Source organism: Dendropsophus ebraccatus, chromosome 2 (assembly GCF_027789765.1).
Source record: "Dendropsophus ebraccatus isolate aDenEbr1 chromosome 2, aDenEbr1.pat, whole genome shotgun sequence".
Lineage (NCBI taxonomy): Eukaryota > Metazoa > Chordata > Amphibia > Anura > Hylidae > Dendropsophus > Dendropsophus ebraccatus.
In genome coordinates this window covers 217932122-217944837 of record NC_091455.1, presented here as the reverse complement: position 1 = coordinate 217944837, position 12716 = coordinate 217932122, and the positions used below count along the sequence as shown (strand labels likewise).

The following is a 12716-nucleotide window of genomic DNA, read 5'->3' as shown; positions in this document are numbered from 1 at the left end:
AAGCACAGGACAGCAGGGAAGCTATAGGGAAGGACAGGACAGCAGGGAAGCTATAGGGGTGCACAGGACAGCAGGGAAGCACAGGACAGCAGGGGAGTACAGGACAGCAGGAAAGCACAGGACAGCAGGGGAGTACAGGACAGCAGGGGAGCTATAGGAAAGCACAGGACAGCAGGGAAGCTCTAGGGAAGCACAGGACAGCAATGAAGTATGAGGAGGCCCCAATGTCACCACTACCCCAGCATCTAAGGCCACAACCTGCCCCACTACCGGCATCACTTACCTCTCAGCAGATGAACAATTGTGTTTCCAACCATGACCAGGACAGACTTGGTGCAGGTGATTCCGCTGCTGCCGCATGGCACGTTCTCGGCGGTGACGGTAAAGAGCCCATTGTTCTCTCTGACCAGAACATACTGGCAATCCCCCAGGAAGGTGAAGGAGCGGCCATCGAAGGTGATGTAATGGGGGTCCCCGGTGGCGGTGCAGATTCCAGCACATTGCTCATTGGTGCACTCCCAGCGCCGATTCTTACACACACTGCCAAAATGGAAGCCGGGATCATTATTATATATATAGGGGGTCAATGAGAAGGGGCCAACATATCCAGGGCCCATCTATGACAAAACCCACCTCCATATCAATATCCACCAGCTGCTACCTCAGTTGACCTCCTTCCTTCTCTAACCCCACCACCATGGCCATCCTCTCGTTGGTCTCCATTCCTCTGTTTAAGCTTTTACACTTTAATCTCCTACCAGATCAGGAGCAACCCCCCCCCCCCCCCCCAGCCAGCGTTCCCCAGCCACCTTTCTCCACCCAATAATCAGCCCATGTAAAAGGGCCAGTGATCAGCCGACGGGCGAGGAAATGGTCGCTCACCACCTGAATGATGTTGTGCAGCCGCCGAAATTGTCTTCAAATCAACTTAAGAGGGGGTTGTCTCTGCTGGACTATTAGGCACCATTATTGCATCTGGACCCAGTGGCGGATTCTCCAGTACACTGATGGGCCCATCCATCTCTGATCCCTACGCTATTAGCTACAGGTAGAGTCTTGGGTGTCTCACCAGGTGTTACAGTCTTTGGTGATGGTGTCGTTGGTATGGTAGAGTTTCCCATGGTGGTGGCAGGGACAGTCCTCGGGGGGCACACATCTGTCCATCTGTGACAGCAATACATTGGATTTAACAAGATGAAATGAGTAACATTTATCCAATCCTACACAGAATACGGGACAATGCTGACCTACCGAAATCAGTATCATCGGCAGGAAGACGTGGGACAATGGAGAAGAACAATACCTGAGAGTAGTTTTTATTCTGCCCCAATAGTGAACACGACTATATTGTTTAGAGAACACTGGGCTACTACTGGCTCCCTGGCTGGTACTGATGAGATGGTACTTACCAGTAGGACCATCCCGTCTGGGCACACACAACCGTCACCCCTGTCCGAGCAGCTATGGTTCTGCTCCAGGTTCTCACAGGTGAGAAGACACCCCCCAAATTTATAGACCAAATCACCCGGGCAGAAAGCCACCTCCGGGCAGCTGTTCTCTGTACAGTTCCATGAACCATTGACACAGGTACTGGAAAAGAAGGAGAAAATTATGAGAAACTAAAGGGATAAGAAAACAAAAGATAAAGGAGAAGACTGGAAACCATAAGATAGAGGTGAAGACTGAAAATCATGAGATAGAGGAGAAGACTGGAAATCACGAGATAATGGAGGAGAAGACTGGAAATCATGAGATAGAGGAGAAGATGGAAATTATGAGATAGCGAGGAGAAGATGGAAATTTTGAAATAGAGGAGAAGACTGGAAATCATTAGATAACGGAAGGAGAAGACTGGAAATCATGAAATAGAGGAGAAGACTGGAAATCACGAGATAATGGAGGAGAAGACTGGAAATCATGAGATAGAGGAGAAGATGGAAATTATGAGATAGCGAGGAGAAGATGGAAATTTTGAAATAGAGGAGAAGACTGGAAATGATTAGATAACGGAAGGAGAAGACTGGAAATCATGAGATAGAGGAGAAGACTGGAAATCATGAGATAGAAGAGAAGACTGGAAATCATGAGATAGAAGAGAAGACTGGAAATCATGAGATAGAAGAGAAGACTGGAAATCACGCGATAGAAGAGAAGACTGGAAATCATGAGATAGAGGAAAAGACTGGAAATCATGAGATAGAGGAGAAGACTAGAAATCACGAGATAGAGGAGAAGACTGGAAATCATGATATAGAGGAGAAGACTGGAAATCATGAGATAACGGAAGGAGAAGACTGGAAATCATGAGATAGAGAAGATGGAAATTATGAGATAGCGAGGAGAAGATGGAAATTTTGAAATAGAGGAGAAGACTGGAAATGATTATATAACGGAAGGAGAAGACTGGAAATCATGAGATAGAGGAGAAGACTGGAAATCATGAGATAGAAGAGAAGACTGGAAATCACGAGATAGAAGAGAAGACTGGAAATCACGAGATAGAAGAGAAGACTGGAAATCATGAGATAGAGGAAAAGACTGGAAATCATGAGATAGAGGAGAAGACTAGAAATCACGAGATAGAGGAGAAGACTGGAAATCATGAGATAGAGGAGAAGACTGGAAATCATGAGATAACGGAAGGAGAAGACTGGAAATCATGAGATAGAGGAGAAGATGGAAATTATGAGATAGCGAGGAGAAGATGGAAATTTTGAAATAGAGGAGAAGACTGGAAATGATTAGATAACGGAAGGAGAAGACTGGAAATCATGAGATAGAGGAGAAGACTGGAAATCATGAGATAGAAGAGAAGACTGGAAATCACGAGATAGAAGAGAAGACTGGAAATCATGAGATGAGCTGTATGAGGTTCTGTATGGGACTGAACGTGGTCATGTGGCTGAGACATTCAATGAAATCAACCTATCCTGTGAGAAGGAGTAGACAGGTCATAGGGTGATTTCATCAGACATCTCCCACCACCTCTCCCATGACTTCCTGTAGATAGAGACCACCATAGAGCTGGAGGCCATCATGTCCTGAAGAGTAACTAAGCTCTTGTTGTCCTCTGGAACAGTATATCCCATCTTCTGTCTGTAGGGGACAGTTTGTTATATCACACACCAGCACCCACCATGTCTGCTCCTCCAGAGATGACATCCAGGATGGTGGGGTCTCCGAGTTGTTCAGGACTACCTCATCAATGACTTACCAATCTTTGCACTTTTGCTTCATGGAGCTCCCAGGCTGATAGGTGTGCCCTCCGAGATGACACGAACACATGGAAGGGCGGACACATTGTCCACTGTCATCCAGCACCAGACCCTCCGGACAGTTACATCCAGCCACACAGCCCACCAGGTCCTGACAGTATCCAGAGTCTGCCATACGGAGGTCAGCGCAGGTCTTCTGACAGGGAGGGGCACATTCCATGTAGACCTGCCCTCCGGAGCACTGGATGGCTGAAGAGGAAAAGGGGAGATATAAAGACCCCAAGAGGTGACAACAGAGGGTGGGGCAGTGACAACAGAGGGTGGGGCTGTGACAGTAGAGGGTGGGGCAGTGACAACAGAGGGTGGGGCTGTGACAGTAGAGGGTGGGGCAGTGACAACAGAGGGTGGGGCTGTGACAGTAGAGGGTGGGGCAGTAACAACAGAGGGCGGGGCAGTGACAACAGAGGGCGGGGCAGTGACAACAGAGGGTGGGGCAGTGACAGTAGAGGGTGGGGCAGTAACAACAGAGGGCGGGACAGTGGCAGTAGAGGGTGGGGCAGTGACAACAGAGGGCGGGGCAGTGAAAACAGAGGGTGGGGCAGTGACAGTAGAGGGTGGGGCAGTAACAACAGAGGGCGGGACAGTGACAGTAGAGGGTGTGGCAGTGAAAACAGAGGGCGGGGCAGTGAAAACAGAGGGTGGGGCAGTGACAACAGAGGGCAGAGGGCAGGACAGTGACAGTGGAGGGTGGGGCAATGACAACAAGGGGCGGGGTGAGAAGCCAGGCTTACGGCACAAGGTTTGGTTCCTCCAGGGCACCAGCACCCCCTCCTGGGCACATTGCCTGGCATAGGCGGACAGGGCGCTGCACAGACAGTTCTTGGTAGAGGAGCAGCCGCAGACGTCGTACAGGCAGAGCTGGTGATAGGGGCCCCACTCTACCACATCATGGCAAGGCTGAGGGCCACACAAAGTAAGGAGATCACAATGTAATAATAATAACATGATAGCAATTGTAGAAAGTGATTGGCACTACAGCTCCTAATATAGACCCATCAATGGCTGGGTACGTTAGTACTGAAATGCATGAACTAACACTGGATGACTTCTGGTGGTGCTCACTAATTGTAAAGAACCTTTATGGCAAATACAGTTCATTCAAAGGAATAGTAGTGGCAACTCACCAATTAGAAGACTTGTGTAGATAACTTTATTCAGCGCATGGATAAAACATTGGGCGGACGCCAGACAGGTGTAGCTTACAAATTTGTTTCGCTCTTCAACAGACCCCTCCCTCTGGCTACGTCACCCCTGTATAAATACTCACAACAACGTGACGTGAAAAGACATGTGATCATCTCATTAAAATAACACACAGTTTAAAAACAAAGATCCTTTTTAGTTGGTTATATCAGGAAGCTCCGGTCTACCTTCTCATTAAGACCATTCGGACCTTCTGCTCCTGTTCGCAAAATCCATTTAGTCTCGTCCTTTAGCAATGCACGGTGTCTATCTGATCTATTCCGTGCTAGCACTCTTTGTATGCCGGCTACTTTTATTTCTGACATATCACCTGCATGTAAGTAATAAAAGTAGCCGGCATACAAAGAGTGCTAGCACGGAATAGATCAGATAGACACCGTGCATTGCTAAAGGACGAGACTAAATGGATTTTGCGAACAGGAGCAGAAGGTCCGAATGGTCTTGATGAGAAGGTAGACCGGAGCTTCCTGATATAAACTGAAAAGGATCTTTGTTTTTAAACTGTGTGTTATTTTAATGAGATGATCACATGTCTTTTCACGTCACGTTGTTGTGAGTATTTATACAGGGGTGACGTAGCCAGAGGGAGGGGTCTGTTGAAGAGCGAAACAAATTTGTAAGCTACACCTGTCTGGCGTCCGCCCAATGTTTTATCCATGCGCTGAATAAAGTTATCTACACAAGTCTTCTAATTGGTGAGTTGCCACTACTATTCCTTTGAATGAACTGTAATAATAATAACAACACTACTAACTCTATATTAATAATAATAATATAATAACAACACACCTAATAATGATATAATAACACACACAATAATGATATTATATCATTATTATTTTATTATTATTATTATTATTATTATGTGTTATGTAGGGATGAGCGAACTTTTGAAAAGTTCGGTTCAGTTCAATCCGGCGAACGTTCGTGAAGTTCGGATTCGTACGAACCGAACCTAAAAGGAACCTTGCTATAACGGCTGAATAATTGCAGCTACAATAGTGCGAGTCTGATTGGGCATTGTTTCCTTTAAATGCAGTTGCTATTACAATGAAAAAAGTGGAAAAAATCAAAGTGCAAAAATAGTGAAAAAAAATTAGCTAAGGTGTAAGTGATTAGACAGGACGTAGGACACAAAGTTCCTTGGACCCAGTAGGGTGGAGAACAGACAATTAACAGAGGAAGAGGAGGAGGAGGAGGCGGTACCTGATTGTACCCAGGCCAGTATGGTTGAGAACAGACAATTCATGGAGGAGGATGGTCAGCCTTGGAGTGGTGGCCTGGGAATCCTCGCTGATGATGTTGGTTACCACACTTTCAAGAACACAGAGGAGTGGACGATGTCCTTGATGCTCACAAACAAAGTCGCGTCCTCAAAAGGGATCAACAATTGGCAGGAAATGTTGGCAGAAACCTGAGCACTATGAGGTTTATCACATGTCCCATACAAAGTGACCCCCTGCTGCACCGCAGAGACAATGTTCCTCCCATTGTCGGCTACAACACTTCCCACCGTTAGTTGACCTTGGCTCAGCCATTCATATATCTCCTCCCTGATGGTCCGGAGAAGCTCCTGCCCACTGTGGCTCCGTTCACCCAGGCTCACAAAATGGAGGACAGCCTGAGAGCACCGGGCCTGACATGGTTGGTAAGACACCGGGGCAGGTTGGACTGCAGCCAAAGCGGCGGATGGTTGCAAGGAGGTGGAGGCAGAACTTGTGCAGAACTGTCCACCTAAAGCATCGGGGAGGTGACAGCGACAAGAATGGTCTAACTTTATGGTGGTCTTCTGGGGGAATGTTGACCCAATGGGCAGTAACAGACATGTACTGCCCCTGCCCATAATTAAAGGAGCAGACATCAGCACTGGGGTGCACGGTCCTGGACACCGAGAGTCCCAATGAGTCGCCAACCTTATTCTACACAACTGTGATGGGACAGCCGATGGGACTTTTTTTTTTTACTGTTTTTTTTTTAAACTTTTTTTTTTGTTGCGCCTAAACGGGGTTCTCCTATTTAATTTTTTGAAGTTTTCTTGTAAAGATATGAACTGAGATTTTGACTTAACCCCTTAAGGACAGAGCCAATTTCGATTTTTGCGTTTTCGTTTTTTCCTCCTTGTGCTTAAAAGGCCATAGCACTTGCATTTTTCCACCTAGAAACCCGCATGAGCCCTTATTTTTTGCGTCACTAATTGTACTTTGCAATGACAGGCTGAATTTTTGCATAAAGTACACTGCGAAACCAGAAAAAAATTCAAAGTGTGAAATTGAAAAAAAAACAAACCCATTTTGTTTATTTAGGGGAAATGTGTTTTTACGCCATTCGCCCTGGGGTAAAACTGACTTGTTATACATGTTGCTCAAGTCGTTACGATTAAAACGATATGTAACATGTATAACTTATATTGTATCTGACGGCCGGTAAGAAATTCAAACCATTGTCAACAAATATACGTCACTTAAAATCGCCCTATTTCCAGGCTTATAGCGCTTTTATCCTTTGGTCTATGGGGCTGTGTGAGGTGTCATTTTTTGCGCCATGATGTGATCTTTCTATCGGTACCTTGATTGCGCATATATGACTTTTTGATCGCTTTTTATTACAATTTTTCTGGATTTAATGCGACCAAAAATGCTCAATTTTGCACTTTGGGATTTTTTTGGCGCTGACGCCGTTTACCGTGCGAGATCAGGAATGTGATAAATTAATAGTTCAGGCGATTACGCACGCAGCGATACCAAACATGTTTATTTATTTATTTATTTATTTGTTTACTTTTATTAATAACCTGGGAAAAGGGGGGTGATTCAGACTTTTATTAGGGGAGGGGGCTTTTTACTATAAACAACACTTTTTTTTTTACTTTTACACTTATACTAGAAGCCCCCCTGGGGTTAGGGTTATTCCCCCCTGGGGTTAGGGTTATTCCCCCTGGGGTTAGGGTTATTCCCCCCCCCCACTTCCTGGGGTTAGGGTTATTCCCTCTCTGGGGTTAGGGTTATTCCCCCCTGGGGTTAGGGTTATTCCCCCTGGGGGACTCCTAGTATATACACTTTGATCTCTCAGAGATCTCTACAGCATAGATATGCTGCAGAGATCCATGAGATAAGCTGCTGCAGCTGGAAGTAAACGAGTGCCGAGTCGGGGACGGCGCCATCTTGGAGCGGTCCCCGGCCGGCTTCAGTAACGGAGATCGCTCCTCCAGGATAACATCCCGATCTCCCCACTAGACACCAGGGATGACGCTGCGTCCGGTAATCGGATGCAGCTGACATGTTTGACAGCTGCATCTGATTACTGTATTAGCGGTTACGGCGATCTGACCGTGCCCGCTAATACCGGCGGTCCCGGGATACAAGCGGCACCCGGGACCACCGCGGTTCAGAGTGCGGCCGCCGCGCGGCCCCGCTCTGAACGTCCCTAACGGCATCCGGGCGTAAATATACGCCCTATGTCGTTAAGGGGTTAATAAAGTAGATCAGCCTGAACACTGAAGTTGCTTTCATGTGTCTGGGTTGATCCTCAGAGACGGCTGTCATATTACATTTTTGATTAGGCAGCACCCAGGTATATCTGAGGAGACTAATGGTGCGTTTACACAGAACGATTTATCTGACTGATTTTTAAAGCCAAAGCCAGGAATGGATTTGAAAAGAGGAGAGATTTCAGTTTTCCTTTATGACCTGTTCCGTGTTTATAGTCCAGTTCTGTCTTTGGCTTTTAAGATCTGTCAGATAAATCTGTCTGTGTAAACGCAGCATTAGGGTCCATTTATACAGAAAGATTTTCTGACAGATTATCTGCCAAAGATTTGAAGCCAAAGCCAGGAATGGATTTGAAAAGAGGAGAAATCTCAGGCTTTCCTTTATTACCGGATCTCTGTTTAAAGTCTGTTTCGGGCTTTGGCTTCAAATCTTTGGCAGATAATCTGTCAGATGATCTTTCTGTGTAAATGGACCCTAATGCTAGTTTACACGAAACGATTATCGGGCAAATTTTCGCGATAACGATCGAATTTGAACGATAATCGTACGTGTAAACGCGGCGAACGATCGAAAAATCGTTCATTTTGATCTTTTAACATGTTCATAAATCGTCGTTCGCCGATCGCAAAAAATTCGCTGATCGTTCCGTGTAAACAGTCGTCGCGCGATAGTCCGGCCGCCCGCAGACCTTCCTGCCGCCCGGCCCCCCGCTCATCCACAGCCCCCTGCGCTGGCTCGATCGCCGCCCCGATCGCCGCCACCCCAGCTGCTCCGATCGCCACCCCCGCCGCCGCTCCAATCGCCACCCCCGCCGCCGCCGCTCCGATCGCCACCCCGCCGCCGCTCCGATTGCCCTGCCGCCGCCGTTCCGATCACCCCCACCGCCGCGGCCAAGAACATACGTTACCTGCTCCGCGCAGCAGGTCTTCAGACATCCCCGGCTCCCCTCTTCAGCGCACTGATTGGCTGAAGAGGAGCCGTTTGAAATTCCCGGCTCATCTCTTGAGCCAATCAATGCGCTGAAGACGGGAGCCGGGGATGGGCCGCGGCGGTGGGGGTGATCGGAGCGGAGGCGGCGATCGGAGCGGGGGGGGCGATCGGAGTGGCGGGGGGGGCGATCGGAGCGGCAGCGGGGGGGGGGGGGGGCGATCGGAGCGGCGGCGGGGGTGGCGATGGGGGCGGCGCAGGGGGCGGCGGTTAAGCGGGCTGCGGGCGGGCCGGGCTGCGGGAGCGTACGATCGCAAAATGATTTTTCCGTACAATATATCGTACCATCTAAACGCTGATCGTTATAAAAAAAAAAATCGTTACTTCGAAATCGTTAATCGTACGATCGGGCCAATAATCGCCTTGTGTAAACTTAGCATAACTTAAGGTCTCACCCTAACAGGGGGGGGATGTCAGACATCTTGATATTCCCAGAAAACCAGGATACAAGGGATTATAGGAGTAATAATCCCTTGCATCCTGGTCCATTCTGTGATTTTATTTGTTATTGTTATTTTAACCAGATTCATTATGGACTTTCTCTAAGTTTTGTTCGGTGACGAACCAAACTTTTTGCAAAGTTCGTAACAAATCTGGTTCGTTACGGTTCAGTTCGCTCATCCCTAGTGTTATAATCATTATTATGTATGTTATTATATCATTATTATGTGTTATTATTTCATTATATATTTATATGTTTATTATTATATTAACACATAATAATGATATAACATAATGATATAATAACACATAATAATGACATAGTAACACATAATAATGATATAATAACACATAATAATGATATAACATAATGATATAATAACACATAATAATGACATAGTAACACATAATAATGATATAATACATAAGATTGATATAACATAATAATGATATAACATGATAATGATATAATAACACATAATAACATATATCACAGCTTTTTTGCCGCCATTTTTCTGGCTTCCTGATGTTCAGGTTATTCGTACCTGAAACGCGTCTCCTGCTATCAGAGCACATGCTTCCTCCGCGTACTTCCTGCGCTGGGTGTAAGTCCCACAGGGGTCGAAGCCGCGGGGCCCCACGTCCGGACAATCAGCAGAAACCTTAAACTTATTGGCGAAGTCAGTGACACTGCTCTCGATGTCGCTCTCAGGTGTGGTGAAGTCATCGTTCTGGTTCCAGTTGTAGGTCCCGCACAGACCCCGCACCTTTATACGCAGAGAACCGGAGCGTTATAAGCTGGGGGGGAATCCTTATAGATGATTATATTATTATAATTATTGATTACAGGATCGGGCGCTGTAGTTCCGTGTGATAAGCTGCAGGTGTCACCACTGAGTCTACGTTACCTTATCAGCAAATGTCGGCTGCAGAGTAATATACACGGATGGGAACTCCATGTTCCAGAGCAGGTGGGCCCCAAAGGACTGGAGGAGAAGGTGGGTGGAGGAGACGCGTCTGACGGAGAGATCGGGGCTGAGAAACGGCAGGGTCACCATGTGTCCATCCACTGTGGGGTCACCTGAAGGGCGAGAGGATGAGGGTGACACACTGACAGGGACCACAGGGGATGTACTCGTCATCTGAGGCCCACCACCTACCTGATGCTCGGAGTCTGACCGACGTCTTGTGGACCCTTACGGTGAGGGCTCGGAGGCAGCTGACTGACCCCTGACCCCCACAGTCCTCGTTCTCCCCAGAGATGAGGAGTTTTCCATCCACATGATCCTGATGGGAATGAAGAGGAGGATGACAGGACGGGCTCCGCAGGTGGGACCCTACAGCATCATACATGGAGTGAGGTCCTCACCTGGACCAGGAAGTATTCACAGGAACCATGGAAGGTGAACCTCCTGCCATCAAATGTTACATAGTGGGGATCTCCTACCACGGAGCACTCTGCTGCACATCGCTCCTGGGAACACCGCCATCGGCCGCCATCACACGTGCTGCAAGACAAGGCGGCAACTGACACCGTGCCTAGAGACCCAAGATGTGTTCTGCGGGGGAGGGTCTTACCATTGGTTACACCTCTGCCTGATGACCTCTCCGGGGGAGTACCTCTGTCTCCTGTGGTAACACGGACAGTCCTCCTGCCTCACACAACGTCCATCCTCTAGGTAGAGGCCAGCCGGGCACTCACAGCCGCTCACACACTCCTCCCTGCACTGACCGTCATCGTAGCTCCCCACCGAGGCGCAGCTGGCCGGGCAGGCCGACACACAGTCCGAGTAACGCTTGCCCATCGAACACTCCTTCTCTGAAGGAGAACCAACCATAAGATGGAGGAGACGTGTGGCATCTCAGCCCGCCGCTGGTCCCCGTACTCACCACAGAAGCCGGCCCGCCGCCAGGTGATGGTGATCTTCTGCTGCGAGCACTCCCGGGCATAGCTGGTAAAGGTTGGGCACACTGAGGAGGTCCCCGGGGCCTGGCAGTAACTGTACATACAGATCTCATAGAAGCCTCTGGGATCCACCTATAGATCACACACAGGATCAGAGCCGCAGGTTTACTATGGTGGGATCAGCAACAGGAACCTCCCATCAATGTCGGGGGCCACAGGGTCCCGGAATCATACAGGCACCATAACAAAGAAACATCCGACTGGTTATACCACAAGAAAACCAAAACACTTGCACAACAACTACAGATATACAAAAAGTCTTAATTAAAGCTCAATCAATTCATAAAAGCAGATAAAATAAGATATGGGATAGAACACAGAGGTCAAAACCAGAGGGGGAGAAAGACATCAGTGTGGTATCACATGAATAAATAGAAAAAAGTAGGTGGTTGCTACAATCTAGTCACGGTAAAGCACCATCTAGTGGTCATTACTGGTTATGGCACAGAAAACAGGCTTCTAAACATAGAAAGACAGAGGTAACTAAAAATAAAGATATCTCAAGAAAAAATACAAATGCTGAGGAAAACTGGTATGTAATCCCAAAGGCAATTTTATCTAATATAGGTAGACGGATACAGTAGTCAGCCCACCATAGTATACAGAGATTATACACTTATGCCATTCATAATGTCAATACCACATGACCACCACTGAGGTCCTACCCCCCGTCCAGCACAGCAGCCCGACGTACGTTACGCTCACTTCATCAGGAGCTAATGGACTCAGATACTGCAGCTATATATACATACATACATACAAAAACACACCTATAGTAAATTAGTATCACTTACACAAACAGCGTGTGGATAACGGGCCCCAATACAACAAGATGGCGGAGAATACCGGAAGGAGGAAGTAAAGAGGCCAAGGGCCAATGAGTTATAAGAGGAGAGCCGAAGGTCACATGACACCAATCAGGGACCCACATACCCGCCCACTCCGCCTGTGTGTATCTCCAAGCCCTTCCCCTGATATATAGTAACTAACAGCGTACATGGCGTTTATAGTCCAGCCCCCCTTCCACCTATGTCATGGCGTACGTGCCATCTAGTTTGCTGATGGAACGCATATGAGACGCACGCTCCCGTACGCCATGACATAGGCGGAAGGGGGGCTGGACTATAAACGCCATGTACGCTGTTAGTTACTATACATCAGGGGAAGGGCTTGGAGATACACACAGGCGGAGTGGGCGGGTATGTGGGTCCCTGATTGGTGTCATGTGACCTTCGGCTCTCCTCTTATAACTCATTGGCCCTTGGCCTCTTTACTTCCTCCTTCCGGTATTCTCCGCCATCTTGTTGTATTCGGGCCCGTTATCCACACGCTGTTTGTGTAAGTGATACTAATTTA

General features: G+C 47.7%; 1 protein-coding gene across 1 annotated transcript in view; it reads right to left on the bottom strand.

The window, feature by feature from the left end:
- LOC138784235 (SCO-spondin-like) overlaps window positions 1–12716 on the bottom strand; it is a 251800-nt gene that overhangs the window by 224346 nt on the left and 14738 nt on the right. Inside the window, exons 7-17 of the mRNA XM_069959741.1 lie at window positions 11285–11432; window positions 10973–11213; window positions 10764–10902; window positions 10555–10681; window positions 10303–10475; window positions 9940–10161; window positions 4007–4172; window positions 3215–3464; window positions 1410–1590; window positions 1070–1164; window positions 284–540 (exon numbers count right to left, since the gene is read on the bottom strand). Coding sequence (XP_069815842.1) covers window positions 284–540; window positions 1070–1164; window positions 1410–1590; window positions 3215–3464; window positions 4007–4172; window positions 9940–10161; window positions 10303–10475; window positions 10555–10681; window positions 10764–10902; window positions 10973–11213; window positions 11285–11432 — 1999 coding nt within the window. The remainder of the gene's footprint in view (window positions 1–283; window positions 541–1069; window positions 1165–1409; window positions 1591–3214; window positions 3465–4006; window positions 4173–9939; window positions 10162–10302; window positions 10476–10554; window positions 10682–10763; window positions 10903–10972; window positions 11214–11284; window positions 11433–12716) is intronic.